We start from the raw sequence: 27,880 nt of genomic DNA, 5'->3' as shown, positions 1-27,880 counted from the left end.
CATCAACAATTATCCCTGGAAAAAACCTCAGGTGCATTTTGGTGCCTCCTGGAATCCTCGTAATGGAAAGACACATGCATGTTGTCAGCTAGCAGATGCTTTTAACGAGTCAATATTCTGCAGCTTGTCATTTAGGAAACACACTGCCCATTAAAGTCTTAGTCTTAAGGGACTTATTGTTTGGCTTTTATCAAACTGAGAGTGAGTGGTTTAGGGAAGCGTTTGAAGTCTAAAATTAACAAAGCAGCATTAAATAAGTAAATAAATTAATAAATTTATTTAATTTAATTAATTTATTTAATAAATAAATAAGTTAATGGGGTTAAAAAAAAAACGTGTTGAACAATTTTATGTGAGACTGGTTTAAAGCAAGCAAACAATGCCACATTTGGTCGATCCAGCAGACACATGGTTACATTTATGCTAACAGAACCGACATACAAGATTATGTTACATTTACGGTATGAGAAGCTGCGTCATGGGACGCTACAAGAATCAGGAGGCATATTAGAGGTACCTGCAACACAACAAACATTCACTCAGTCCAATTCAGTTCAAGCCCCCCTGACACCACGAGCTGTTTGGTTTTTGCCTGCAGTTAAGTCATGGCTGAATTTGATATTTAAAAAAAGAAGCTTTTTTATGACATTGAATTTTCAAGTAGCTGTTAAACCTTTAAGGAAATCAAAGTGGTGGAAATGTAGTTCACTTATTTTCAGCTACTTCTATGAAAAAGTGTTTGACAGAAGCCTCGTTAAAGAGTTTACTCCTCTTTGCAATAGAAAACATCAAACCTCCATACATTTTTAACAATTTCATCATCACTTCAGTTGGACCTAACGTATTGGGGCTCAGTGTCATAAGAACAGGCTAAGGAAGTCAGAAGATATTGAGAGACAGATCACATTGTTGGCTGACCAGCCTATTTATTCAGATTCCTACATCTTAATAAATGAACTGAAGCACACTGAGACCCAGCTGTTGCAGCAGCAAGCCTATTTCAGGCGAGGACGATTCTTGTTTGCATGCTCTTATCTCTTTTCCCCATCTTCTCTCTCATAGCCATAGTATACACCTCCTTTTACCCTTATAAGCTCTCTTATTATCACTACCCCGTGCTATTTTTACTACTGTACTTTTCCAGTGTGCTCTGCTCTCCTGCATCCTCTTTCCTTGGTCTTTCTCATAAGGAAGTGGCACAACCACACAGCACAGCTTCAAATAATTTATTTGCCTCTTCATCCGTCTTCTCCTCCAGAGGCCTTTTTCTAAGCTGCCAAATGGGAATATGGTCTTAATTCAACTCTCTGGTTAACTGCAGGTGAAAGGAAGAGGTTCTTCTCCTGGATGGCTCTTTAGAAGAAGAGATAATATGCAGACTGCACAGAGGCAGCGTCATTACTCTTACTCCACATCAGCTGTTTGAGATGGGGAGCGTTTGTCATGTCTTCAACTGAAGTATTCTTTATTCATGGAGTGTGAGAGTGTGTTAATGTTTTATTTCCCAGCAGAAGAAGAAAAAGAAGAACCAAGAGGGAGAGAAGAGGGGAGGGAAATTATATGCTCATACTTCATAAATGCAGATTAAGGTGGCAGCTGGTGCCAACCCTCTGATTTCCACCGCGAAACGATGAATTGAGCATTATCATTGTGGAAAATCTCCCTTAGCTCAGCCCGTCCTCACAACAGCAGATTAGAAGATGGGAGGAGTTCTTTTTTTCTTCCCCTCCAAACACGATAGACTGTTTACCAGCAAGTCTGCTCCAAAAGGATCCCTAATTGCCTCTGCTTGTATATCTAACCCACGTGTGTGCCTCCAGGAGGAAACAACCAAGAGAGAGAGAGAGAGATTTTGGCAAAAATCAGAGTATTTAGGAAGTCAAAGAGGCAGAGAGAAGGAGATGAAGGCAAAGATAAAGAGTCAAAGAGCCAGGCAGAGAGTGTGGAGAGTAGAAAAAAATTTGTAACACTCTATGAATATTTCTGACTCAGTGAATTATTCATCAGTGGTGTTCAAAGAAAGTGCATCACCACTTCAAATTGTCACTGAATAACAGTGTAAGGCAATAGTTGTTACAAATAAGAATGACATTTGCATCAGCTGTAAATTTATAGAATATATGCACACTTTGTTAATGTTGGTTTACTTTCTGCTTTTAGTATTATAGGCTTTTCCTAATATGTGAGCTCACACTACGTCAGAACTGATTCTGCAAATGTGTTTCCATCCAACAATTTTGTGCCATCCATGGATTTTCTCACCCTGCTTTGTCATGTACAAGGTCGTGGGGAGCCTCCAGGGTACATCCTGGACAGGTCGCCAGTCTATCGCAGGGCTCACACAGAGAGACAAACAACCAGTTACAATCACAGCCGTGGCCAATTTAGAGTGCCCAGTTCACCTAACATGCACATCTTGCATGTAAGATCTAGAGCTAGGAAGCCAGAGTGCCTTGAGGAAACCCATGCAGGTATGGGGATACAGTGCAACCTCCAACCAGAAACGTGAAATTTGAATCATGAATCTTCTTAGTGTGAGACAGCAGTGCTGATCAGTGCACCACTGTGCCACCCCGAAACAGAAACCCATTTCACAGTTTGTACACCCAGTGTTGTAAGAGGGAAAGTCAAACAGATGGAGCCATGTTGGCTTAAAAATCATTCCTTTCACATTAAGCTCACTTACGCAGTCACTGGTACAAACACTAGAGTTAAGCGCTGCCTCTAGACAACGAACCACTTGCCGCTTAAAGAGGAAATGAAACACTGGCTGTAGCATGATTAAAGAGATGGATTGGCACTGCCAATGAAGCTAGATTAAAATAATCACAAATGTATTTACACCTTTGCCACCCTGCATAACAGGATCTTGTGACTGCTTTGACAATGACTACCAAGCTTTCAACGATACAAGGGAGGTCACATGCTTCTTATCACACTGACTCCTGGCAGTAGAGAGAACCATTGACCTGTTTACTTGCTATCAGCTAGTCTACCTGCACTAACAAGTCCAGGCTCCCTCTGTGCTTGACTTTTTCTCTTACAAGACCTGGCGTACAAGCTATCCAACCATTCGGGCATCTGATCAACCCTTACTGCGATCAGCAGAGTGTGACGCTGACCTGAACCAGTGCACTGCTGCTAAACATCTGACTAAGCTGGACAGCCTGCACACCTTGTAAGACAGAACACACACAGAGTCACATCACCTCCACACAGTTCATATTTACACAGTGGTGGCTACAAATGCCAGCATTGTGTCTGTTGTTTCAGCACAATGGACCACTCACCACTTATGAGACAAAGCATCAGCGTGGACAATCCTTCCCTGGTTGTTGACTCACACCATCATCACTACATACAGTGGCAATATGGACATGTATCAGTTTTTTGGCAGTCATTGTCAAAGCCGTCACTGCTGGTTAGCTAATGCTGCTGTTGGACTTCCGCAACAAGATGGCCCTAAGAGCTGCTTTGGTCTGTTCACCCTTACCATAAAATAGAAAAAGCACCTTTAAATAAATAAATATAGAATTATCAAAATAAAGGTGGCATGATTTTTTCTGTATAGTGTGCCGAGGTTAGTTGCTGGATGATATCTAGGCTATAGCAGTGTCTGGGGTTTTTTTTGTGCTGGCTGGCTGCTTTCAATGTCACTCTCCATCTTCCAGATATCAGCTCTATATTAGGCCACTGACGTGCCAAGGCCAATTTCATCAGCCAGCCACACTTAGTATTTGTGGATTAATAAAAAATAAACATCTCTCAGCTCAAGAGTTGGTACTGTCACACACACAAAAGAATGTTAAATAATGTGCATAAACAAGGCGACAGGTACACACACGTGTGCACCTGTGCCACTCTCACACTTGTCAGAGTTGCTTTCTTTTAACAGAGAGAAGAAAGGGGCGAGCAAGAGACGCGGCAGTTTGTTGGATCGGAGCTGTTAGCCTCTGTGGGTCGAGTTGAGCTTTCAATTCACGTTCAAAGGCAGCGGCTGTCTGACTCGCTCTTCAATGGCTGGTGGGCGCGGGTACTTAGAACTGAGGGATTGTGACACTGTGTGTGAGCGTGTGTGCATACTTCTATGCACAGACTGTGTATTACTGCACTGATGTGTGTTTTTATGTGTGTGTGTGTGTGTAAGGCTTGTTTGGAGTGTGTGATGTAGCTGAGCTTTGGGCTTTTTGGGGCTTCCAGAGCTCCTCGACTCTCCTTTGTGACAGAGAGAGAGAGGCACAATCTCAAACAGCTCTCTGCTTTAATGCCAGGCTGGAGAAGAGAGCTACAAAGAGCCTGTGATTAAAGTGCCAGCAATCTATGTCCAGAGAACCAGGGACAGGGAGATTTTTTTTCAAGTTTTTTAAAGTACAAAACAACTCAAATATTTAAATGTCCCAGAACAATCCATTAATTGCAAAATTGGTCCAAAAACAATTAAAAAAATGTATAAAAATATAGGTAGTCATAAAGACCAAAAAAATATGCTGTCAGATTTGCAAGTATCTTAGTGTTTTTGTTATCAACCGTTGTGTCACTATTGTCAAAACAAGTGTGAACACGTCTGATTTTACACCCTGAAAATCCCTCCAGACGTCCATCTAATGGAAGTAACTTGGCAGGCATGCATACTTTCTTATTATGTCTCTGCATAAGGCTTGGCAGTCAGCATGTATATGCTTTCCTATGTGATCTGAATGAGTGACTGTGTTTGCATGACCTGTGTGTGCGTATTAGCCTCCATTCTCAGGTGTGTTGTCCCACTCCAGTATCAGTGCAGTATCGTATGACCAGGTACAGGGTTCAGTTACCCCTCTGCCTCTGATAGCAGGCTGTAATGAGGCCATTAGATCCTGCTAATAGCTTGTAGGGTCAGTCAACTGAGAGAAAAGCCAAGAGGATCAGTTTGCACTGAGCCATCCAGGCTCATCCACACATTCCTCGATCATGAGAGTCCCAAATTTTAACCTCCATTGTTTGCTCTTTCTATCCCTCTTTTCATCCCTTTCATTCTACACTCACTCAAGTTACTCTTTGTAGTCTGTGCCTCTCTCTCTCTGCACACCATCTCTCTAGAGCTTGAAGCAAGGCAGCTGTGCCTGAAATGATCAAACTTATTTTAATTCTGTACCTGTAATTCATCATTGAATGTCTTATTTTATACATACATCACATTCCTTGTCTCTGCAACTTCACACCTTATGGATTATAGTTTTACATAATGACTTTTTTCAAGTGAAAAGAGGAAAGAAAACAGGAGTCAGGCTGGGAAATGTCTTTCAAAAATGGCGACAATTTCATGCACTACAGCCGTGACAAAGAATGGCTGTTGATTACAAATTTCTGGCTCATAGTTTGGTGATCGTCAGCCAAACATAATTGTTTTAAAGTGAGTATTCTTTTCACTGCTTCCTGCAGGGCAAGAAGTAAAAAGCAGGATTGATGCTGGTTAGTTAAACTCAGAATCTAAATCTTGATTGCCTTAAGCTACCTAAGCAGCGACTGGAAGTGCTACAAAGACAGAAACTGGCTTGTCAGCGCACAGTACAGTTTCAGATCTAGATGCCCACACACAGAGCTACAAGTCTACCAAGTCTAAGTAAAGACTTGTTGTTTTCTATGAAGCAGATTACAGAATAGTGCCACTCTTTCATCTTTTATGCCTTTTTGTTGTCACCCCCGAAAGCATGTTGCTTAAAGTTGTTAACGGCTGCAGATGGTTGAGGTGTGACCGAGCCAAGCAGTCTGATCTTCGCACAGCCCTGGTGTCATCAAGGCTGCAACAGACCCATCTGTTTCTCAGCATTAATAGTTGGTGCATTGCAGTTATTTAAGCTAATGAACAGCTGGTTAAAAAAAAGGAGAAGGTGAAAAGTTGTTTCTCACATCTTCTCTAAAATAAATCAGTAATAGTGTAAAAAAATCCTTAATGAAGAGGATTGGAACAGGGACTGGTACTGGTAAACTGGGACATAAAAAGGTGAATGGCAGGGTAAAAACTGTCTCAGCACAGTCAAGGAGAAAAAGAATTCTGTGAATATTAGCACTGTTCTTCTTTTCCCCTGACATCATCATTACAGTGCTGTCTGACCTATTTTCTGTTACAACTGGATTTGATAGAAAGACTTTAGTTGGTAATTGCTGGGTAGTTCTTTTTATGGCAGCTTCTTTGAAAGAAAAACAGAATTTAATTCATGGATCATTAAACAGAATACAACTGAAAGAAAAAAACCGTATTGATTTTAACTTGTCTGCATAGTCTCTGAGGTTTATAAAATATTTACTCGTTTTTGCCGGAAACCCTTTTTATACTAACAATATAGTTCTTTAAGCAATTAATTTACCAGATTTTTTTATAGTGAGTGTAGGTAAATAAAGGTGAATTGTCATAATAAGACAGCATAAACTGTTCCACATACTAAAAGCCAGTTTCCCTACCTGCCACTGGACAGACATTGCACCTCACTGCTAATCTGGACTATGCAGCACCCCCATTTTGGGCTGAGTTTTGCTACCAGCCGCTTGCTGGCAAACTTTACGCCCAGACCTATCTCCAGAGGCAGGTCCTGGTTTCCCTGTTCAAAGGAAACACTTTATTCGTCCATTTTTACAAAGAGGTTCTTTGGATTGGGTTTGTCTGAATCTGTCCAGAGTATTCTGCTCACAAGAACATAAAAGCCTTCATGCCATAGCACCAAAGTCCTATAGGGTAATACAAGCAGCTGAAAACAGCAGGATAGCAGTGCATACCCTCAAGAACTGCTGCTGACCCACCTTTGGTCTGATACTGCTAATAAGGCTCATACTTTTAAAGGTCTACCAGGCACAGCCAGGATTTACAAAGGGATAATATCTCCCAGGATGCTCTGAGAGGAGCTGGGTGAAGTGGCTTGAGGCCTTTGCTCCCCTAGATACTACAACAAGACTGGATGATGGCGAATTGACATCATTGTCAAAGTCATCATCTGCAACTTGGAGATGAAGTTATGTTTGAGACAAATGTACCTGCAATGTCCTAAGCTACATTTCCTACATGTTGGTCCCTGCAAGTGAAAAACAGTGCAGCATTGGATTATGTTACAGGTTTGCTACATTCAAGCTAATGATGACTTTCAGAAGAAACAGTCAGAAAAAAAGCAGTCATGACCATCATCATCATCATCGCCACCATCACCTCTTATCTCGACAGCTCGGCTTTCACCATGCACCACCTGCTAATGAGACTTGCTGCTTTGCTTTATCTCAGCAGCCAGGTGTCTTGGCCCCTCCTGGTCATCATGTGTGTGGCTTCACAATGACAGCGTGGCCTTTAGCTCTAAAAGAAGCTGCCTTGTTCTCACTTACTCACAGGCTGTTTTTTTAAGCAGCGACACTAGCCCCTCCTCCTTCCTCCCTTAGTGCCATCCTTTGAGGCAAATGCCATCTAATTAAGGGTTACACGGTCGACCTTTCTCACCCACACCTGGGCCGTTGCCACTCGATCTGCCGGAGCACCTAAGAGCCAAAGTGCATGCTGCAGGTTGTCATTATCGGCAAGTGTGCGTCACAGAAACACACATGTGCATGCACAAACAACAGGTCAGCGTGGCAGTGATATGCTAAATACTGCTGTGTTCCTATGGGGCAGCAGACATAATTAGGTGACAGCAAGGATGCACAATGTGTTAGAGAGCAGCTCACTTGTTGCTGGTTCTATTGTCATTTATGTATACTGAAAATCTAAACTGTAGTTTTATAAATTTAAAAAATGCCAGTAAAAATTAAGTCACTTCAAGAAATCATGGCGTGATGTCCTCATCTCATATAATGTACACATAATACGCACCTCTCAGGATGTGTTCATCTGGTAATATCGAAATGAAAGCTGCATTTGATGATCAAGAACAAATGGATAATCTGAGAAGGACTCTGAATATTGAATATCATCTCTGCAGTTCAAAGCATTTTTAGAGGTGTAGGGATATGTTCCAGAGAACAGAGAGAGGCTGAGAACACGCTGTGCCCTGACACTGACACAAGTTTTAGCCACACAAGTGCACTCGTGCATGCATCGTTCATTTATATGTCATAGGATAGTTATCAGAATATGACATTCTTCAGAATTTTGCAGTGCATAACTGTTAAAAGTTTAAAAGAAGAAGAGTGCTGTGACAACAAGGAAAAATAAGTCCTAGGAGGGACATTACTCAGCACCAAGCTGTGTAATTGTGGTGCTTTTAATTTAAAAAGCAGGTGCTAATCAGATGAGAAACCAGCAGAAGCTGTGACTTCAGGATGAGTCTTAGTCAACACCTGTCCCCCTTCTCAGGTGTCTCAGCTACTCCCACAACTTAACCTGCTTTTCCGTCTTCCCTCTCAAATGCATTATCATTTGTTTTCATCGCACACCTGGCAGACTCTTAAAGTTTCCATCTGAGGTATTAAGTTGTCCATTTTTGAAGGGGAATGATTCATGTTTACAGTCCACTCACCTCCTTGAAGCATTTACATTTGGTGATTTGTGCATTCAATTTTGGGTATTAAATTGGCTGGATGTGTTTTGTTTTTGCAGAAATGTGCTTTGTTCAGAATAAGTAGGAGACTTGGAGACTAATTAATTTGAGCAATCTATGCACCCGCTAGAAGGACAGACAGAGAGCAGACTGCCACCTACAGAACCTGAAACGTCATCAGCGGCAAATACGAACAAAATAACACCCACACCGTATTATTTACAGGTGAACTGTGGGAGGTGCAATCCGCAGCAAAGCTTCGGGTGCTTATTATAGAAGATGTTGGAACAAAACAAGTCCAGCATTGTGTTGATCATTACAAAGTGAAGTGACGAAGTGATCCCCTGACTGATGTAATGTGATATGATAGTTAAAAATTCAAAATACATGGCTTTTTACATTTGATGAACCTGTACGTGCTTTGTCGTGTTTTATAATTTTCCTCCACTGTGGTGAAGTTCAAACAGCTACAACTCCATCTTTTATTTTCTGTTTTAACTAAGCTACTTTAGCTTTTTTTTATTATTTAACAAAAACAACTGTACTTTTCATGAATGTTTGTCTTTTACTGTATTCTTTTCAAATCTTTTTATGGCTCATACCGCTGCAATCTGAATATTTAGGACACAAACCACGTGCAAATGGAAAGTAATCCAGATTAAAGCCACTACAAATAAAAACAAATAATAACTCTACTCTCTGCTTTCCCTCTTTTAGAGACATCAAACCTGACAACATACTCCTGGACGAGCATGGTAAGAACCCATTTATAATGAATCATTTGGAAGCCAAGAAGTGGCACCATGTGACTAAAAGTCACTTTTTTTGAATTGACCCGACCCGACTTATTGGAGACTTTAACTACTTCTGACTGAGGATTTCACCAAACCTCAAGCCTCTGGGATCATTTTTGCACAGATCAAAGGAGCTGCAATGCTCAGAGGCAGTTTCACAGCCTCGCAGCACAAAGGAGAAAAAAAATACCTTGTAATTTATTTTGGAAAAATGTAACATATGAGAAGCACAAGTAAACACTTCCTTTCTCAAACTGTCACTGAGAGTTTGGGCCCAAATAGGAGACAGTTGCATCTACTTTTCAATGATCCAAAACTGAGTGATATAACAGGATATCCATCATGTTTCTTCTGGGCTGTTAGGGAAAGTCCTGCTCTGAGTGATTGATTAAGTGACTATTTCATATGGTGTGGTGTGATATGTCCCCACATGTGTTACAATAATCACACTATGGGCATTAATATGTCAAAGGGATTTGTTTCTATTCACCAACAGGACCATTAGTGAAGTAAGTGAGCCAGGGTTAGGTGAGGTTGAGGTCGTGACATACTATAGTTCAGGCCACTCAGTCAAACAGTTTCTGTATGGAGGCTTAACTATAAGCTCTAAAACCTATATGAGTGAGGGTTGGTTCATCATTACATTTGTAGTGCCATTTTGAACAAGAAATAAGAATCAGTCTGGTCAAAAGGACTCCCATCAGTCCTGTTAATTAAAGTCTCAGCTGGTTGCCTAGCAATCTCAAAATTCCAGATTATTGTGTCTGGCCAAGAAATACTCTAGCATATGAGACCAAAAAACAAAACACACACACACAATTCGTCATCTGTTTTGCTATATGCACAGCTTTACATCACAAAGCAACCTAACCCTAAACACTCCAGGTTATACATCACAATGTGTATAAAGATAAACATGTGAAAGTCCTGAGATCTCAGAGGCCACTGGGCCTCCTGAGAGGACATGCAGGATGACAGCCCTGCTGTCACTACAACCTGAATGCAGACAAAGAAAGAAAGAAAGAGGGAGAAGTGAGAGAGTGAGGCAAACGGGGACATCCACAAGGATAAGACAAGAAAGAGGAAAATCATGAGCAAACATTTTTGGAAAAAAAAAAGATTTGTCTAAGGAGGTAAAATGGAATCAACAAAGGGAGACAGACGGAAGGAAAGATAAAAAGAACATACAGATTGAGGGAGGAGGGACATAAAGAGGCAGCTTTGTCAGCCTCAGCTGGATTTCCAACAGGACAACATTTTCACCTGTGGTTTCTGCTTTTAAACTCAATAAGCACCTCTCTCCCTTCGCATGAATTCAACCCACGCTCTACCCATGTTTGCTGCACAGACCTGTACTTTACCCCTTTCACTGTAAAACAACAGCAGAGGTAGGATGGTGGGGTGGGTGCATGCAAACAAAGTCTGTGAAAGTAGGATGTGAAAACGGCTTTGCATCACAAAGCCCCAGCATAATATACGGTACATCACTGCACTGACTGAGGAGGACTGTAGTCTTATCCATCTATATGAGGAACAAAATGGCTTTAATGTGCCTAATGTAGTAATGTTAGTTAAAATGACAGTAAAGTTTCCATTTTCTGTTGCTGGATTACAGAAATACATTTGAAACACAACAAAGAGGAAACTGCTGTGGTATCAAGTGGTTGTATGATTTGGCAAAAAGGCTTTGGATAGACAGTACTAATGGGAGTCTGCAGCACGTGTGCTATGCTTTACAAATTCCCTACAGATAACGATAAGGATCACAAGGAAATGGATTTGACTGTGTACAGAACTGTGTGCGATTGTCATCTGGGGCAGGAGGGGGGGTGAGGGGGTGGTCTGAGGTAACAGTAAGCAAAGAGAAATTAAAATTAGAAGAGATATGCGGCAGCATGACATAACCTAAGGATCAAACCTCGACAGTTGTGGAGGTAATCCCAGTAAAACATGTTAGATAACTAAGCCACCAGGAATCCCGCTGAAACATTCACTGTCCACACAGTTACTGTAGACATGAGCACGGACAGTAGGGAATTCTACTTATTAAAAAAGGCTTCTACTGGAACCAAGGAGTAAGACTGCTTCCTGTGGCTGCTACACACTTCTGCCTAGTAGCCCAACATTTTGATGACAGATGTCTGTTTCTTCCACTGACTGTTATCCAAAACATCTGTCCTAAATCTGTCTGCTGCGAAGAGGCAAAAGAGAGAGAAAGAGAGAGAGAGAGAAGCCAGACACTCACATCAGCGTCATTTAAAGTATCATCTGACATTTCAGTCCTGCTGCACCTCACAGCTATCAGTGACTTCATTAACAATAGTCCCTTTATATCAACAGAGCCCCATCCAATCTCCCACCAATGTGCACACAGCACATCTCTGAATGCCGTGTGTGAGCGTCCCCCAAACTGCAAAGGACACAGAGGGGTGAAGGAAAGAGGAGCATAAAGCGGCAGAAGAGAGATATGGGGCTTATCGAATGGGAAGGGAAAAGAATGAATAATAATAAAGAGGATAGAGAAAATTATCGCTGGCAAATGGAAAACAGAGGAGAGGAGGAAATAAAAACATACCATGTGTGATAATGCATGGTGACAGTAAAGACAAGGGGAAGAAAGCTCTGCAGCAGACGAGGGGGGGAGATAGAAGGAGAGAAAAAAAAGAGGTGGATTTCTTTTTAATTGTTAATGCTTATTCTGACAGTTGCATGTTTTAAAACCCAGCTCGTGTGGTGGTCCTACTGTAAGTGTTATGTAGGGAAACCAGGGACAGCCATTCATCCGAACAATCACTCTGCGGCACGCACACACACACAAACTCTTACACTGAATGCAGCTCATTACTGTGTGCTCGGTGTGCATGGCAAAGACTCTGGGCCATCTTGCAGCACAGTGAGACACAGGTCAGTGATTTGACTTTGAAACAACACAGAGGTTGTTCCTCCACCTCTGCTGCAGTATAATAACATGCACATTTTTATCAACAATCACTCCGACATTTCAGCGTTTGACTCCAAATTTAACACTCATTTGTAATTACAATACAATGAGTGTAAATGTTTGAGCTGAGCTTAGATTAAATGTGTATGCTCCCCGATCTTAAAATGCACATAAGAGAGATGCTGTAAATGTATATTAAAACATGCTCTGTGTCACTCTGTTCTGCAGGGCATGTCCATCTGACGGACTTCAACATTGCAGCTATTGTAAAAGAAGACCTTAAAGCAACATCCATTGCTGGGACCAAACCCTACATGGGTAAGAAAACCACATTTCTGACAAGGCAGGCCAGAGGTTAGAAATGAACCTATGACCTTAATTTATACAAAATCATAGGCGTTCAATAGTCACCAGTTTTGAATTTCTATGCAGTTAATTCGACATTTTAAGAATAGAAAATAGCTTTTTTGTAGTGCCACTTAAATGTTTGCAATGAGACAATAAACAGCCCACTACTTTATTGTAAACTTTGAGGGATGGAAGCATAAACAGTTTTAAAGCAACACTGCATCTATAAAAATGCCACTTATCCTTTCCAGCCCAGCTGCAGTCGCCCTCCATGTAGTGATCACATTGATAGATTTAGCTCGAGAGAGAGATCTGATGGAAGCTAACAGGATTTCGGGGGGGAGGTATTGAATGATGAGACAGCATGTGTGTGTGTGTGTGTTTATGCATGTGTTGTTTGTGTATGCCTGTTTTTTTTACCCTTGCATGTGCTCATGATTGAGAAGGATTCTGTAACCATGTGTGAGTGGATTTTAGGCGAGGTATGATAGATAATTCATGGGTACTCTGAGAAAAACACAGCCCCCGACCATCTCTGTCTCTCTCTAACTCTTCATAGAGGCGAGGCGACTGAAGATAAACTGCACTTTTTCCTCAACAAGAAAGCACAACAAACCAGACGAGGAGGAGGGCTTTGCATATCTTACATATCTCATAATCTTGACTGTAATGCAGATAAAGATTCACAGAGGGAAGAGATGAGTCATGGGCGATTTAAAATTATATTACAACTCAACATCGCTATTTCTTTAGCTTGGCATGTTTTATTTAGGGACAACTTTTTAAATTTAAATTTGAAACCTTTATTAGTCCCACAATGGGGAAATTGCTTAAGGCAGCCCAAAGAGCGCCATACACCAGTGAGTACACTGGAGGCTATGCAGGTAAAGTGTCTTGGCCAAGGACACACAACAGTGACTCGGGAGGAGTTGGGATGGAACCACCAACCTTCCGGTTATTGGACAACCCTGCTCTACCACTGAGCCACTGCTGCCCACAAAAGGCACCGCTGGGATTCGAACCCAGGATCTCCTGTTTACTAGACAGGCGCTTTAACCAACTAAGCCACGGCGCCACGTAGCAAGAAGCAAGAAGGTTCCTGGTTCGAATCCAGCTAAGGCCCTTTCAGCAGTTTGCACATGGGCGTTGTCCAGCTTCCTCCCACATAATAAAGACGTGGTCATTAGGTTAATTGGGGACTCTAGACCCCGTTCACACTGGGGAAATCAATCCAGCTAGAGGGATTCGGGCTGTATCTGGATATATCCTGATAGTTTTTTTCAGAGTCTGAACAATGCGAATCAGGATATATCCGGATATATCTCAATCCACCTCTCGGAGGTGGATCTAGCCGGATTAGCTCAAATGTGGCTCAGCGGCCTAATACTTCCGGTTCACGGGACAGTGTCCGGGTTGCGTACAAAAGGCGTATGTAAACAACCGTCCAACTACGACAGCTTTGCAATAAGTTTATTTTCGACAGGGCTACAAAGGAATAAACTGATTTTTGAACCGAAAAGAACAAAAGAACAAAAGAACAAGCGACACGGGACAAAGAAAACACACAATGTTGATGAAGATTCTCAACATCAAAACACACAATGCATGCGCCAAGCAGCCTGAACGGACTTTGTATATTACGAGGCACCACCTAGTGGTTTGGAGGACAACAAACAGGATACAATCCTACTCTAGCTGGATTGACTTGCTCCAGTGTGAACAGGGCCTGGGTGTAGGCAGTAGGTGCGAGTGTGAATAGTTGTTTGTCTATGTTGGCCCTGCAATAGACTGACGACCAGTTCAGGGATCTCTGTGCCTCTCTCCGTTGACAGCTGGCATTGGCTCCAACCCCCATGACCCCATTCAGGTCAAGCGGTTTATGAAAACAGATGGATGAACTATCACAACAAATTCTAATATAACTGCTAAAATAGTTAAAATAAGAATGTTCATATATCTGAAATGTGATTATTATATTTTCTGTCCCTCAGCTCCTGAGCTTTTTCAGTCCTTTGAGGGGTCCCACCCTGGCTACTCCTTCTCTGTCGACTGGTGGTCACTGGGAATAACAGCCTACGAGCTCCTAAGAGGACAGGTAACTCCGACAGTCAATAACGCATAATTGTGGCACCTACAAGTGAGAGCTAGAAGAATCATGTCAGCAGGAAGTCAGATCCTTTATCCTACCCAAAAAAAAAGAATGAAACCATAACTGAATTTTACATTTCAGCTGACCTTACTGGGAAGGTGCCTAATTGTTTAGTCATGGTGTGAGACAAATTGCTGCAGGACAATGAGATTTAAGTTATTCCAAGAGCCATATAATTAGAATTGATTGTTATATATAACTGCTGGTCCCATCTGTTTAATTCTGATGTCACGGATATAAACACAGGACATAATGTTTTCACTCAATCTATTAGTCTGAAAGTGGTGTGGTCACTGTGGACTCAAATTAGACTGCAGCTGCAGTAGCTCCTCTCAAATTTCAGGATGATGATTGCACAAACTGCCGTAACCTCCGTCTACAATGACGGCAACCTGGAACTCCTGAAACCGATCTGAAGCTGCCGTGAAGTGTTTCTGAAATCATTTTTAGAGCCCCTCACCCCTCTTCCTAACACTGTTAACACTTATTTTACCTCATCTGTCCTCTTGCTGACCTTCAATTATATCCTTCTCTCTCCTGAGTCCACCATCAAGCTTTATGTCACTTCCTAAATATATGTTTGTCCTTTGACTGACCTCCAAGCTACATATTATTCAGGAGAGGTCTGTTAACACATATTCACACCAAATTTCATAAAATGCCACAGATTTGAGCTCCCCACCGTACTTACTTTCACCACCCTCACCTTCCACCAAGACATTCATTTTCACTTCATCTCCCTCGTCTGCTTCTCACACTTTTCTCCGACTGCCACATTTCAACACTCTTCTAAAGCAAAAGTCATATTCAGGGTGTAAAAACTAGCCTGTAGAATGTGTAGATTTATTCGGCTGTTGAAAAGTGAGATCCGGCTGCAGGCGTCTTTTGATCCCCTCTCACCCTTTACTTCAACTCTCTTTTTAAGCTCTTCTCACTACATACATTGATCCATTTCATTTAAGCATTTAACACCTTTTTATGACCATGTCCCCTGCTCGGTCTGACCAGGCTCTGGTTTGGATAACTCCAGCGCCGGTCACTGTGACAAAGTTCCTCCTCTTTTTGTCTCCATGGCGTTTTTTTCTTTTTCTAATGTTAGATTAAACCAGACAGATACTGTCTTAAATCTGCATTTGCAATATGCTTCTCTATCGTTTCCATGGTAACATGAAATTTTACACAGCCTCAAGAGGTCATACTGGCTGCTTTTTGTACAGTCATAACAGTCATTTGTCCTCATCAGGGCAGAAAATGGGTCCATGCAAGGTGAACACAAGGAGAAATGAAAAAGCGAGACAGAGAGGGAAGGAGAGGGCAAACTTTAAGACACATTTAGCAAAAAAATCCTCCAGGCAGTGCATGACTGTGAATACAAGTTGTCTTTTTCTTTCCCCTCTCCATATTTCAGAGACCATACGTGATGAGATCCAGCACACCAGCTAATGAGATCCTTCAAACGTTCCACAAGGTCCATCCTAGTTACCCGGCAGCCTGGTCTTTGGAGATGAAGTCTCTTCTCAGAAAGGTAAATGAGTAGTACAGGTAGAAACCGAGCAGAGAATAATATGGATTTGTCTCTTTTTGTCTTCTCTACTTTTTAAGGAAATTTCTCGTCAATGTTTAAAATCTTTATGCCCCCCTGGGAAGACAATTATTCATACCTGGCATTTAGTTTGAATCTTAATTAGGGGTCACTTCCATTGTTGCATCCCACGTGCATGCAGTGTGGCTTTGAATGATAATTATCAAGTACAATCAGGACTGAAATGTGTGTCGGTGAGTCAGAGTGTAACTGTACAACAAAGAGAGTCAACAGAAAAACGTGCGAATGCACACTATTAATATCACTACTTGATTATAGTGATTTAGATGATAGTGTTTTAATGTAATTAGTCTACTCTTGAAACCTCAAGTCTGCCATTAATTAACTGCTAACAGTGTATTGTCCTTATTGTGATGCATTGTTGTCGTAGCATTTTGGTTCTGGCAGCAATCCACTGCAGTCAAACTGTTGCATTGCTTCGTGCTCAGACTCCTCTAAGCTCATTGGCATTCCAGATGCATGTATGTGTGTGTATGTGTGTGTGTGTGGGAATGAATGGTAGAAAGAGAGAAAGAGGAGAGCTGAAAAGTGAGAATGTAAGAGAAGAATTCTATGGCCAATTTATTTGTCCTTTGTCTGCCATGCTACGCAGCCCACTGAATTCTCCTCATCACCGTTTGCTTTCTATGTTTTTTTTTTTTCCTCCTCCCAGTGTTACCCTTTACCTCCCTCTCTCCCTCCCATCATCTTAATCCACCTTCAACCCCTTTGTCCTTGTATCCTCATTCTCAGACACATCCTTAAGGGTAAACATGTTCTCGTGCCTCAGTGGGACTCTGACGCTAACTTTTCGGCCATGCCTTCCCGTAGGCAATTGTTCTTACTCTTATCCTTTTTGTCTCCTTCAGCTGCTCTGCATAGATGTCCAGAAGCGCATTTCCTGTCTAGCAGAGCTACAGGATTTGGACTACATGTCAGACGTCAACTGGGATGCTGTGCTCAGCAAACAAGTTCCTCCAGGCTTTATTCCCAATGTGAGTATCAGAAAGAAATTCAGCACTGCCTCACTGTGCAACACCACAAAATGTTGACATCCGAAAAGAGCAGATACACACAGAGAGATAAGACACTTTCACTATTTTACCCTATATTCCCCTTAAATAAGTCCACTGCTTTAATTTGTAGCCAGTGCCTGAGAACTGAGCTTTCTTAAGGTGTCATTTAGTTCTTTAACATTTTAGAATACAATCTCTCCATGCAATACCAATCCTCTCATCTACTGTTCTCTGATGCTTATTCCCACACCAGCATTTCCCCTAAGGGTACAAACAAAAATGTAGAGCCACTCTTTATTTTTCAGACTGTAAACACCGCCCCCTGCTGGGTGGGATCCCCCACAGAGGCAGATGCTAAAGCAGCACGCCTACTTTACAGTCAAAAAACAGAGAAAGCAAGTCTACCTGCAGCTGTACAGGTGGTCCGTGGGTCATTATGACAAGTCGGGTGCTTCAATGTAATAATGTTATCAGGCTGGACGTCAAGCTGCTTGGCTGATGTAGTGCCAGTTTCTTACAGTACAGCTGGCAGCACACAAGGACTGCGTGCGAGTCCTTGTGTGTTGCGACCTCGGTAAATGTGATTTAGATTTATACAATTGCCTTTAGAAGTATTGTGTAAGAGCATAATGATGGAGCAGCACATAAACTCTCCTGTAAAGGTGACCGTCAATGCTCGATGCCAGAGCTGAAAAAACACAGAATTACTGTTGGAGGTAAATAGATAACTAGATGACTTGATCTAATTTTGAGTCTATTGTGACTGCAGAGCAGCAGGTAGCCCCAGCGGTCAGGCTGGCACAGCAGTGGAAAAGCACAGAGGATCAATAGGGAATTGACAGTGTCTCTCTGTCTAATTACAGGCCCATCTCCCATCTTAAAGACAATTAATGCTTGAAGACACTGTTTTGTTATTTTTTTTTATATATTCTGTTGCAATCCTTCCCTTTAAATTAGCACTATTCTATATCATATTACATTTTTGTAATGGAGATGTCAGCAATTCACTGGTATCTGGAACATGTCAGTATTTGTACGTACTTCTATAAAAACATGACCCCTCTCCCTTTGATTAAATTCTGGCTTTATGTGTATCAACAGAGGCGAAGGCTGAACTGTGACCCCACATTTGAGCTGGAGGAAATGATCCTGGAGTCTAAACCTCTGCACAAGAAGAAGAAAAGGCTTGCTAGAAAGACCAGGGACCAGGGGTCTGATGAGTCTCCACAGGTAAGCTTTTACACACAGGGAGAAAAAAAACGTGTTGAAAGGGATTTCACTCAGTTATTAGGACCCGAGCACCGAATGGTGCAAGAGCCCTATTGAAACCCTTAGGATTATTATTTTGGTTTAGTGTGCCCTTGGCATATGTGTATGTCACAGTAAGTAGCTCTTTAAGTGTCTCTCACCCTCTCAGTGCTCATCATCATTCATTAAAGCTGGTTCCATTTGGCCCAGTTACAGGTGATAACTTGCTCCTTAGTTTGTCTTTTAAATGTGTCTGGAGCACCATTAAGAAAGCCAAGGACACATTTTAGAGCTCTGTTCTTCCTCACCTTCAACTGAAATAAATAGGCTGCCTGACTGCGATGTGTGTGACGGGAAGACAGAGATTTAAATCACCTAGCTGTTTTATTGTGTCCATTTGTTTCTAACATAAATCAGCTGTGGTGTGTATGTATAAAAAAAAACACACACAGTAAAGGTTAATTTGATCATCCGGTCAAGTCAGACCTTGAAGAAACGTGCACATTAACACACTGTGATACTGAAAACCTTGATTCTTTTTTTTGCACTTGTCAAATCTTAAGGCCAAAGGCATCAAGTGATGTGTATTTACTTGCATGCCGAGTTTAAATCGTGATTAAAACTGGCATGCAAGCTAATCTGTGGCTCATGTAACATTACCAAGTCAGTAAGTTTGGCCCTTCTCCCGGTGTTTGTCACATTAAAACAGTTTATGGAAGTCTTTTCTAAGAAAAGTGAAGCCATTTGTGCAGTCTAGACTCTGGAGCACGTACTTTGCCAGCTTGCAATAAGAAGTCAGAGCTGGCCCCAAAGTGCTCCATGTTTTATGAAAGCTGACAGCTGCTTGTGGAGACTTGTCTATGCTTGTATATCGGTGATATCTTACTGTGCAGCTAGACGGCATTTGTCATCCGATGGCCCGTTCAGACAAAGAGAATGCCACCTATTCTAATAAAATAATGACAGCAGCCTTTCCGGGGAACGTTATGTTATGTTTATGGAGGTAGATGAAGCGAGAGCGTACAGCCAGACGAAACTGTAAACATTTAAAACTATAAAGAGTATCATGTAGCTTTAGTTTTTCCTACTCTAGTCTAGTCGTCCGTTTCCCTGTTTGAAGCCGATGTGGCCAAACACCCCTTTTGTGGCATCATATTTTGCAGTGTGCGCTGGTCTGCGTGTCTGTCAGGGATAACATTTGCTTTGCTGTCTATAAATATCACTTATCACTTGTGCAGTGCTTTACCATATCCATTTACCAAGGCCCTGTGGGGCCACTTGTGATGGATGCATATAAGAAAGAGGCTAAGAAAGAAAGTGAGTGTCTGATGCATGTGTATGAGAAAGAGAAAGAGACGGAGAGAGAGAGATGTCTGTACAGCACTGCTGAAGCCGAGCAGATCAATATTAAATGAAGAAAGCTGCCCTAATGCCTGTCCCAGCCTGCTTCTTACTCATTACCCCAGGGCTGCTCTGTATTCTTTTTGCATATTCCTCCTCTTGTCTTCTCTTTTCCCAACCTTCGCTCTCCTCCCTTGTCCTCAGACTCTCTCCACAATGCCGTCTACACGTCGCTCTCCCCCCGCCGTTCCTCATCAATTTTTTTCGAGCTGCTCTTTTATCTTTCTGCCGCTCCCTCTCTGTCACTGCTACGCTCATAATGTAGCATGGAATTAGTGCAATTAAATCACTGATAATATACAGCAGAAAATTGGACCTGTGCTGTGTGAACAAAATAAATTGGCACACTCCTCTCTCGAACACACACACACCTCTTTCCTAATCAGAGGTGTCATTCAAGTTTATTATTTACTGCATGTATGAGATACACTGGAAACGTGTCTAATTGAATTTATTTGTTGAATGTACAATCAAAATAACAGAACAGATACAAGCTGAAAAAAGTCTGTGTGTGTGTGTGTGTGTGTGTAGCCATCTTAAAGAAGCTACAACCTTAAATTCATTACATGGCTATGCTCTTTTAAGAGCTTTGTGTCCTGTTAGACAACCTCCGGACCTTGACCTAGGTTCACATCAACCCTGTGACACCGTTGTGACTATAGCTTCCTTTTTCTTTTCCAGTGTCTCAGTCTTTTAAGCAGCCAAAAATCAATAAAAGTTACATATAATGGTATAAACGCATGAGTTGGGAAAAAGGTAATGGTCAAGGTTTCCTGACGAAGTTGTAGCACAGGAATTGATCAACTTACTGCTAGGTAAACAGAAGCTGCATAGATATAATGTAAAATCATTTAATTAGTATTAGAGTCATGTAAATTGACGGACCATTGGCCGACTGATGAGCTCCATGGGTGCCACTGATTAAAAGTGCAGAGTCAAAGGCTTTGATTTGAAAGCATGAATATCACCAGACACTGCTGAACCATTGTATAGCTCAAAAAGAACATGTTGTTCTGCATAGATTTTACACTCAACAGCTGAAATAAAGTATATAATAAATAAAATATGAGATCAAGTTCGAGCATCCTCCTTTCTTTTTACTATCCCCCATTAAATATTATTTCAAACATTGTTAACAATTTAATCTTTCAGAATTAATGGCACAGATGCGCTCTTTCATAAACACACACACATACAGAGACATGTGGCCCCTGAGAAATCTGGACCTTGAGAATTGTCCCTTCTGGGCTGCCATCCAGCAGAGTACTCCCTTTTGGTTTGTCTCATTAAATGGAAAGTTTAATCTAGCAATTAGCTTCTGAACTGTCTTTTTTAAAAAAAAAACATCAAATAAAGAGAGAAGAAGAGTCAGAGAGAGATAAACAAGTAGTCAATTGTTTACAGTTAAAGCCATTTCAAAGGCCAAGGGCTTCTTTTAACAGCTTCATTAGAGGCCATCATTTTCTATCACCATCTCTCTATACATCCATCCATCCACCTATTTACACCATCTTAAAGGAAGCTTTCACTAATTTCCACCAGACCATCAACGATCAAGACAAAGTAGGCAAACAATTGGCTCAAACTAACCAGTGTATTCAGTACAGAAGCCAAGAGAAATTCTGTTATACAATGTAGAGAAATGTTGAAGAACAAAAGAGGAGAAAGTATTAAACACATCTCAGTGTTTATAATCTGGTTGGTCTTCATATATTTGGCACCAGCTCCAAATGTAGGAGAAGCATCTATTGTGATGTGCTTGCCAAAAACCAAGATGGATGCAAAAACTGAGCTCTACCTGTGTATCTGAAAATGACAACAGATGCTCTCAAAACACAGACATCCAACAAGATACCAATAAGAGTGTGTTAGTCCTTCGAAACCAAATGTCAGTCGTTGTTGAGTTCTCTTGAACTACACACTTGTACATATGCAGTGTTAGAAAGGCAATCCAAAGGTTGTGTTTGTGTTGTCCTTGTGACAGCACCAGGGAGAGATGATCATATGTCCCATCCATCATGTCTTTTTTTATGCCTCACATCCACTGTATAACTCATATTTGACAGATGATGTGCAGTACTGTGTCACTCCTTTCTTTGTGTCTGCCTGTTTCTTTGTCCTTTCTACATCACACACACACACAGTGAATCTGAATCTGCTGTATACCCCACAGGTCCATGTGCATGGACGCTAATCCCTCCCTCCTAAACATGCTCGTAAATTTGTACAATTGTGTAAAAATGACTCAAGTCCTTCTGCTTTCGTCGTGAGCTTTGCCTCTCCACTCTCCTCTCAGTCTTCCTGCTCTAAATGAGTTGAAGGCTTTTGGATGCCAGTGGCAGCTCCCCGACTGTGACAGCACCTGTACAGAACCTCTCTGTGGGTTGTGTGACTGACAGCTCCGGGCAGGAAGTCAGCAATTTTGGAGTTTTGAGGGCCAATCTGCCTGAGCTTTGAGGGGGAGCAGCACATGCTTATACATGTGTGAGCCTTCAGCCTTGTATTGAGAATACCCTTAAAGTTAATGATTTAGAGATTATAAAAGTCTTTCTATTCTAGTTTGTGTCTCTCTTTCTCTCTAACACACACAGTGTAGAGTGTCATGATGATGATGTATCTCCATGATCTCTCTCCTCATTGCCTCCTCCAGAGAGTGAGAAAGCACCTGTCTACTTGTCTTGGCTCTCCAGTAGTGTGAGGACAGCCTGGTATGACACAGCCGGGTGTTCTCACATGATTAAGTGGGCCAAATATGTATGAGTACACAAAGCAGGTGGAGACACTGGAGCAAACATCCTCTAAAGTTAGGTCATTTCCTTAAACTAGCCTATTGAAGGACAAAGGCATGAGGTGTGTACAGTATGCCACAAGAAACTGTACAACTCTATGTTTCCTCCCTGTAAAGGACAACAAAGCCCTTATTTGGGCATTTAAATTCACTAGAAGAATTAGAACAATAATAATAATAGAGGTCTGTTCCCTTTTTAACAAGTCCCTAATAATCTGATGTTGTTCTGTTTACCTCTCCAACAGAATGGACAGTTGCAGCAGCGTTTGGACAATGTCCAGAGAGACTTTATTGTCTTCAACAGAGAAAAGTTAGTATCCTTCTCACTCTCTCTCACACACACACCAACTACACTGTCTTATTGCAAAAGATTCCCCAAACAATGATGCTTTTTCAAATTAAGGCTACAATTTTACATTGATGTTCAGTAGTTTTTAAAGTGAAGGAAACAGTTTTCCTTGCTGGCTAGTGAAAGCATGTAGGATGGTGTGAGAGGACAGTAAAGTGTCTATTTGTGGCTGAAGATCTGGCCCGAACGCAGGATGTGGGTGTGTGATTAAAGCAGAAACACAGTGACTGGCAAGGAGAGTGTTTGTGTGTGTGTGTGTGTGTCCCATGTTGATGATATGCTGTTTCTCGAAGTGAATGCAAAACTGAATAAATTAAAGTAAAGTCAAACAAACAACAGTCATCGCTGATTTGCATAAGTAAATGTAGGCGCAATGTTTACTCATGCAGCATGAAGCCAAGCCTATAACTCAATTATAACATTACAGGAAACATTTAATATTTGATGTTTTATAAGAATAAATATGCTCAGTTTTGAAGCCAGCCTCTTGTGGCCATTCAAAGAACTGCAGAAATAAGACATGTTCTTTTCTCCACAGATCAAGAAAAGCACTGGTGGACTCCGAGTCCTCTGAGCTATCCATAAGTGAGAAGAACAAGGCAATAGAAGATGGACAGAACAACAATGTGGAGCCAGCTGCCTTCTTATCAGGATAGGTCCCGTGACTCAAGACTTCTCTCAACACTAGCACCTGCCCATAGCTTGTAGATCAGCTGTTTACACTCAGACACCTATTGTCAGCACAGGCACTTGGAACTGGTCCTCCATGTTCCTACATCGTCTACACAAACGCAGCACTGTGTGCATCACTTCACTCACAGAAGCCGAAAAGAACTCCAAAGCTGCAGGAGTGAAATGGACTCCTGAAGCAGCAGCAATGCCAGAGCTGGTCTTTCTTTCCTCCCCTTTCCCTTTCCCCCCTGTCACCAAGAAGGATGACTCTCAGCTGAGTGTCACTCATGGCACGCTCCCATACATCCCTCTGGTGCTCTAATGTCTGCTCAGCTTCTACTCTGGGCAGCATGCTGAAGTGAAAAGTCACTTCTCTGCCAAAAAAAAAATAGGGAGATAATGCCACACCTGCTCAGCTGGTCAACCCTGACCGAAAGCTATACATGCTTCTACTGCTACTGCTGATGCTGCTGCTGCTGCTGCTGCAAGGGAAGGAAAATGATTTTTAATCTAAGAGAGCCATTTTCTGGTCAATTATGGTTATTTAAATATAACAACTTGGAAACTGACTCACCAAAAATTGGCTAGAAACACACAGCATATTAAATAACACATGGGTGGATGGCTTTTATTCCATCTCTTCTAAATGACAGGGCTCATGAGCATGACACTAGGATTTTCTAGGTTTCTTAAGATGGCAACCACAGATTCCTCTAAGGTAGAATTCACGGAGCTGAACTGTAGGCTTAGGCATGAATGGCTCGCTTTATCATTGCAGCAGGTACAAAGATGTAGTGGTTATTATGCTGAGCTTTGCTAGTCAAGCTAACAAAGATGGTAGAATTGCAGTATTTGCTGTATTTTCCCAGTTCCAGTGATAGAGCAGATATAGGCAAAGTTTCCCCTGTCTTGCATATAGTTTAATTTGTGAAAAAGAATAAGAAGCAGCTATTCAAAATGTGTTTCTAATGAAGAAGCTCAGGCACACAAACACTGATCTTTGCCTCAATCTGCTAACTGGGGTCTTTATAGCTAGAAAAGGTACGTGGTAGATGTTATATGTTCTGCACTGAACCTGGCTTTGCACATGCTTCTTCATGATGTGTAGCATTTATACACAGAGAGACAAAAAAAATAAAGCTGTGAGTGAATATTTATTCCCTTAGGGAAGGGTTTTATAGATGAGGATTAAGCCGACTCCGAGATAAGATTTTTTTTTTTTTGGTTTTCAGTTAATGTCTGCACTGAAATCTGTTTTTGTCCAACATTCTTTTAAACGTCCTTCCTCTTTTATTGTCCAACACAGCCAATTACGTACGTGCCACCAGATAAGTCTGTAAATTTGTACACTCGCTGTTAATTGCTTCCACAGTAGAAAGACACATTTACAGTCTGCCGTCTTCTTGTGCAGACGGCATTCGATGCTAATTCAGCACCAGAATAATAAATATAAAGACAACCCCCCCACTTCCCCCTCCTGTTGTTCATACTGTACGATTTGCTGTTTAAAACCACACCTGCCTCTGAGATGTGCAGAGGGATGCCTTACACCACAGATATGGCACACAGCTGGTTCCCTTAACTGTATGTGTACAGTATGTTAGTAAAAACAACGTTTTTTCACAATAAGTACTTAATGTGATTTCTACTAATGCCTATAGTCCATCTATTGACTTGGGTCTAGCTAGCTCCAATACAACTCAATCCTCTTGTAATTACAGTTAAAACCTATTTCACTCTCATTACTATTGGCACTTTTCTATTGAAGACTGGTACAAAGTTTTGACTTACCTTTGTGTTGTCGTTGCTGTTGCTGTTGTTGTTATTGTTGTTGTTGTTGTCATTGTGTACTTTTACAGCTCCAAAGGTGGTTTTCTGTAGAAGTTGTATAAGATGCAGTGAGATAGTTAAGGTGCGGCTGGAGTCAGCACCATTTGTAAATGTTATCTTGTTCTAGCTTGTAGCATCAAGTTAAAGATTGATAATCATATGACAGAGGTGTGAAGGTATCACAGACGAATAGTATTTGACCACAGTTATACAATTTTTAAAGAAAAAAGTCATAATGAATCTGAGAACACATTTGTTTCAACACCTGTGAAGTGAATTTCACCCCTATTCTAAGGTTTTGTTGTTCTTCAGTTGTCACTGTGTGTTTACTGTATTCAAACGTGATGGAGTTGCAAACTATTAAGGTGTGCCTTAAATAATAACGTTCTTTTTCTGAAACCAGTCTGACTTGTGGCTTTATTTCACTTTATGTCTATGTATCCTAAACATAATGCTGCCCCCTAGTGTTGACTGACAGGTAGTACAGTCACTCCAAGGCACAGGAAGCAATGAAAGAGCAACATAAAGCTTCATTGGAAGCTGTTTATCTTCACATTGCTCTGCTGTTAATAGTTTTTTCTTCCTAATTAGTCTCTTGATAATGCACTCTCAGCATCTGACATGCACTATTTGCCTTTCTCCTCCCCACACATACTCACATTTACACATTTGAGACCACCACTTCTCTAGGTCATCTAGAAGGCATGTGTTCAGAGCTGAGGCAGCACTTTTCCACATTAATGGCCCGGGGAGGTACTTTCAGTTGATAAATGCTTTCACAATCTGTCTGGCATCACAGCATGTAAAAGCAGCATCTTATATCATATACACAAAGATTTCATGTCTTTGGTAATCTGCAGGGCAATGTATGATTACAGCACACACACTGCTGCATTTTATGATCCTCTTCTCTGTCATCTGACATAATCTCTACAATGTGATGGGACATTTACTCTCCAATTAACACTCCATGCAGCTGTTTTACCGCTGCATGGAGTGTTAATTGGATTGTTACTGTAATCACCGACTATGAAAGCTTACAGTTAGATTCTGTCTGCGCACCATCCTGAAATCTGTGCACTCCAATATCCTGCCACAGAGAAGGCGGGTGGGGGAAAGATGTGACATACCTGTGCGTCCTGCTGGATTCTTCCATCTTCACTCAGCGCCATAAAACAACTGCGCAATTAATGTGGAAATGTATTTTCATCGCTACTCTCCTAATGTTACAGCTACAACTTCAAAAGCAGAGGACATAAAATAACTCCACCTTAAGGCTGAACTTATTAAAAAGCAGGTTTGCGCATAGTTCCGTCATGTTTGATTGCGTGCAGCTGTGCTTTGAGAGTCACTCTGTGGGCACCAACGAACTCTTTAACAACACTTCAGCTTTGCTTTTTGTTTGTTATTTAGCAAAGCCTGTAGGCCCATTAGCATGACAGGCACCTGGCGTTGATTACAAACCGGAAGTGCTGCCTCCGGTGTTGGAGAGTCAGCAATGCCCCATAGTGGCTGCAAGTTGGTATTGCAATTAGGATTTATTGTCAGGATATTAAACTTAGTTTGCATAAAATGAAATAAAATGAAATAAAATACAATAAAATGTTTTATTTTACATCAATCAAACTATTAATTTGCTAGAAGGTGGCATTGACCATTTTTATTGATTTGCCATATTTTCTTGTACTTTCCAGGCACAACACAAACAACACTAGTGGTTAATTAAGACACACACACACATATATATATATATATATATATATATATATATATATATATATATATACCCTTTATATATAACACACTTGTTTTTATATGTTTTTGTGTGTGAAAGAGAATTAAAAACAACAGACATCAGTAAGTTGCAACTCATGTTTATTCAGGAAACAATTCATACTTCCACATCACACCTTATGTTTTTGACCTGCCATTTCTGGGTTTTGATACAACAGTAAAAAAGGAAAACAACAGTAAAAAAAAAACAGTAACAAAGGTTGTCAAACTAACATAAATACAACAAACCACAACCTGCCAAATAAAAAATGGCAAACCTTCCATCCCTCCCTCCCCCCACATCGGGGCAACAACTCAATAAAAGCTTCCCTTACTGCACTACAATCCTCTGCCTTATCAGGAGACAGCAGAGATGTAAAAAAAAGAGCAACCCTCACACCCCTCAACACAATCAGATCCAGAGTATTTAGGTAAATCAAGCTGGGATCAGTTATAATCAGGCTGATGTTGCGTTGCGTTAGAGGGCTTTGAAGGGA

The 27,880-nt window shown here is 41.3% G+C and overlaps 1 protein-coding gene and 1 non-coding gene across 2 annotated transcripts in view; one reads left to right on the top strand and one right to left on the bottom strand.

The window, feature by feature from the left end:
- The window catches only part of stk32a (serine/threonine kinase 32A), a 45,957-nt gene extending 21,788 nt beyond the window's left edge, over positions 1-24,169 (top strand). Inside the window, exons 6-13 of the mRNA XM_028422348.1 lie at positions 9,210-9,247; positions 12,456-12,545; positions 14,567-14,670; positions 16,133-16,249; positions 17,176-17,301; positions 18,424-18,552; positions 23,005-23,069; positions 23,647-24,169. Coding sequence (XP_028278149.1) covers positions 9,210-9,247; positions 12,456-12,545; positions 14,567-14,670; positions 16,133-16,249; positions 17,176-17,301; positions 18,424-18,552; positions 23,005-23,069; positions 23,647-23,764 — 787 coding nt within the window. The 3' untranslated portion in view covers positions 23,765-24,169. The remainder of the gene's footprint in view (positions 1-9,209; positions 9,248-12,455; positions 12,546-14,566; positions 14,671-16,132; positions 16,250-17,175; positions 17,302-18,423; positions 18,553-23,004; positions 23,070-23,646) is intronic.
- trnat-agu (transfer RNA threonine (anticodon AGU)) lies at positions 13,577-13,650 on the bottom strand. The gene has a single exon. It is a non-coding gene; the product is annotated as a tRNA-Thr (tRNA).
- Positions 24,170-27,880: the final 3,711 nt, after the last annotated feature.

This window comes from Parambassis ranga, chromosome 14 (genome assembly GCF_900634625.1).
Source record: "Parambassis ranga chromosome 14, fParRan2.1, whole genome shotgun sequence".
Taxonomy (NCBI): domain Eukaryota; kingdom Metazoa; phylum Chordata; class Actinopteri; family Ambassidae; genus Parambassis; species Parambassis ranga.
The sequence above is the reverse complement of the archived record's forward strand: the minus strand, read 5'-3'. Positions and strand labels throughout refer to the sequence as shown.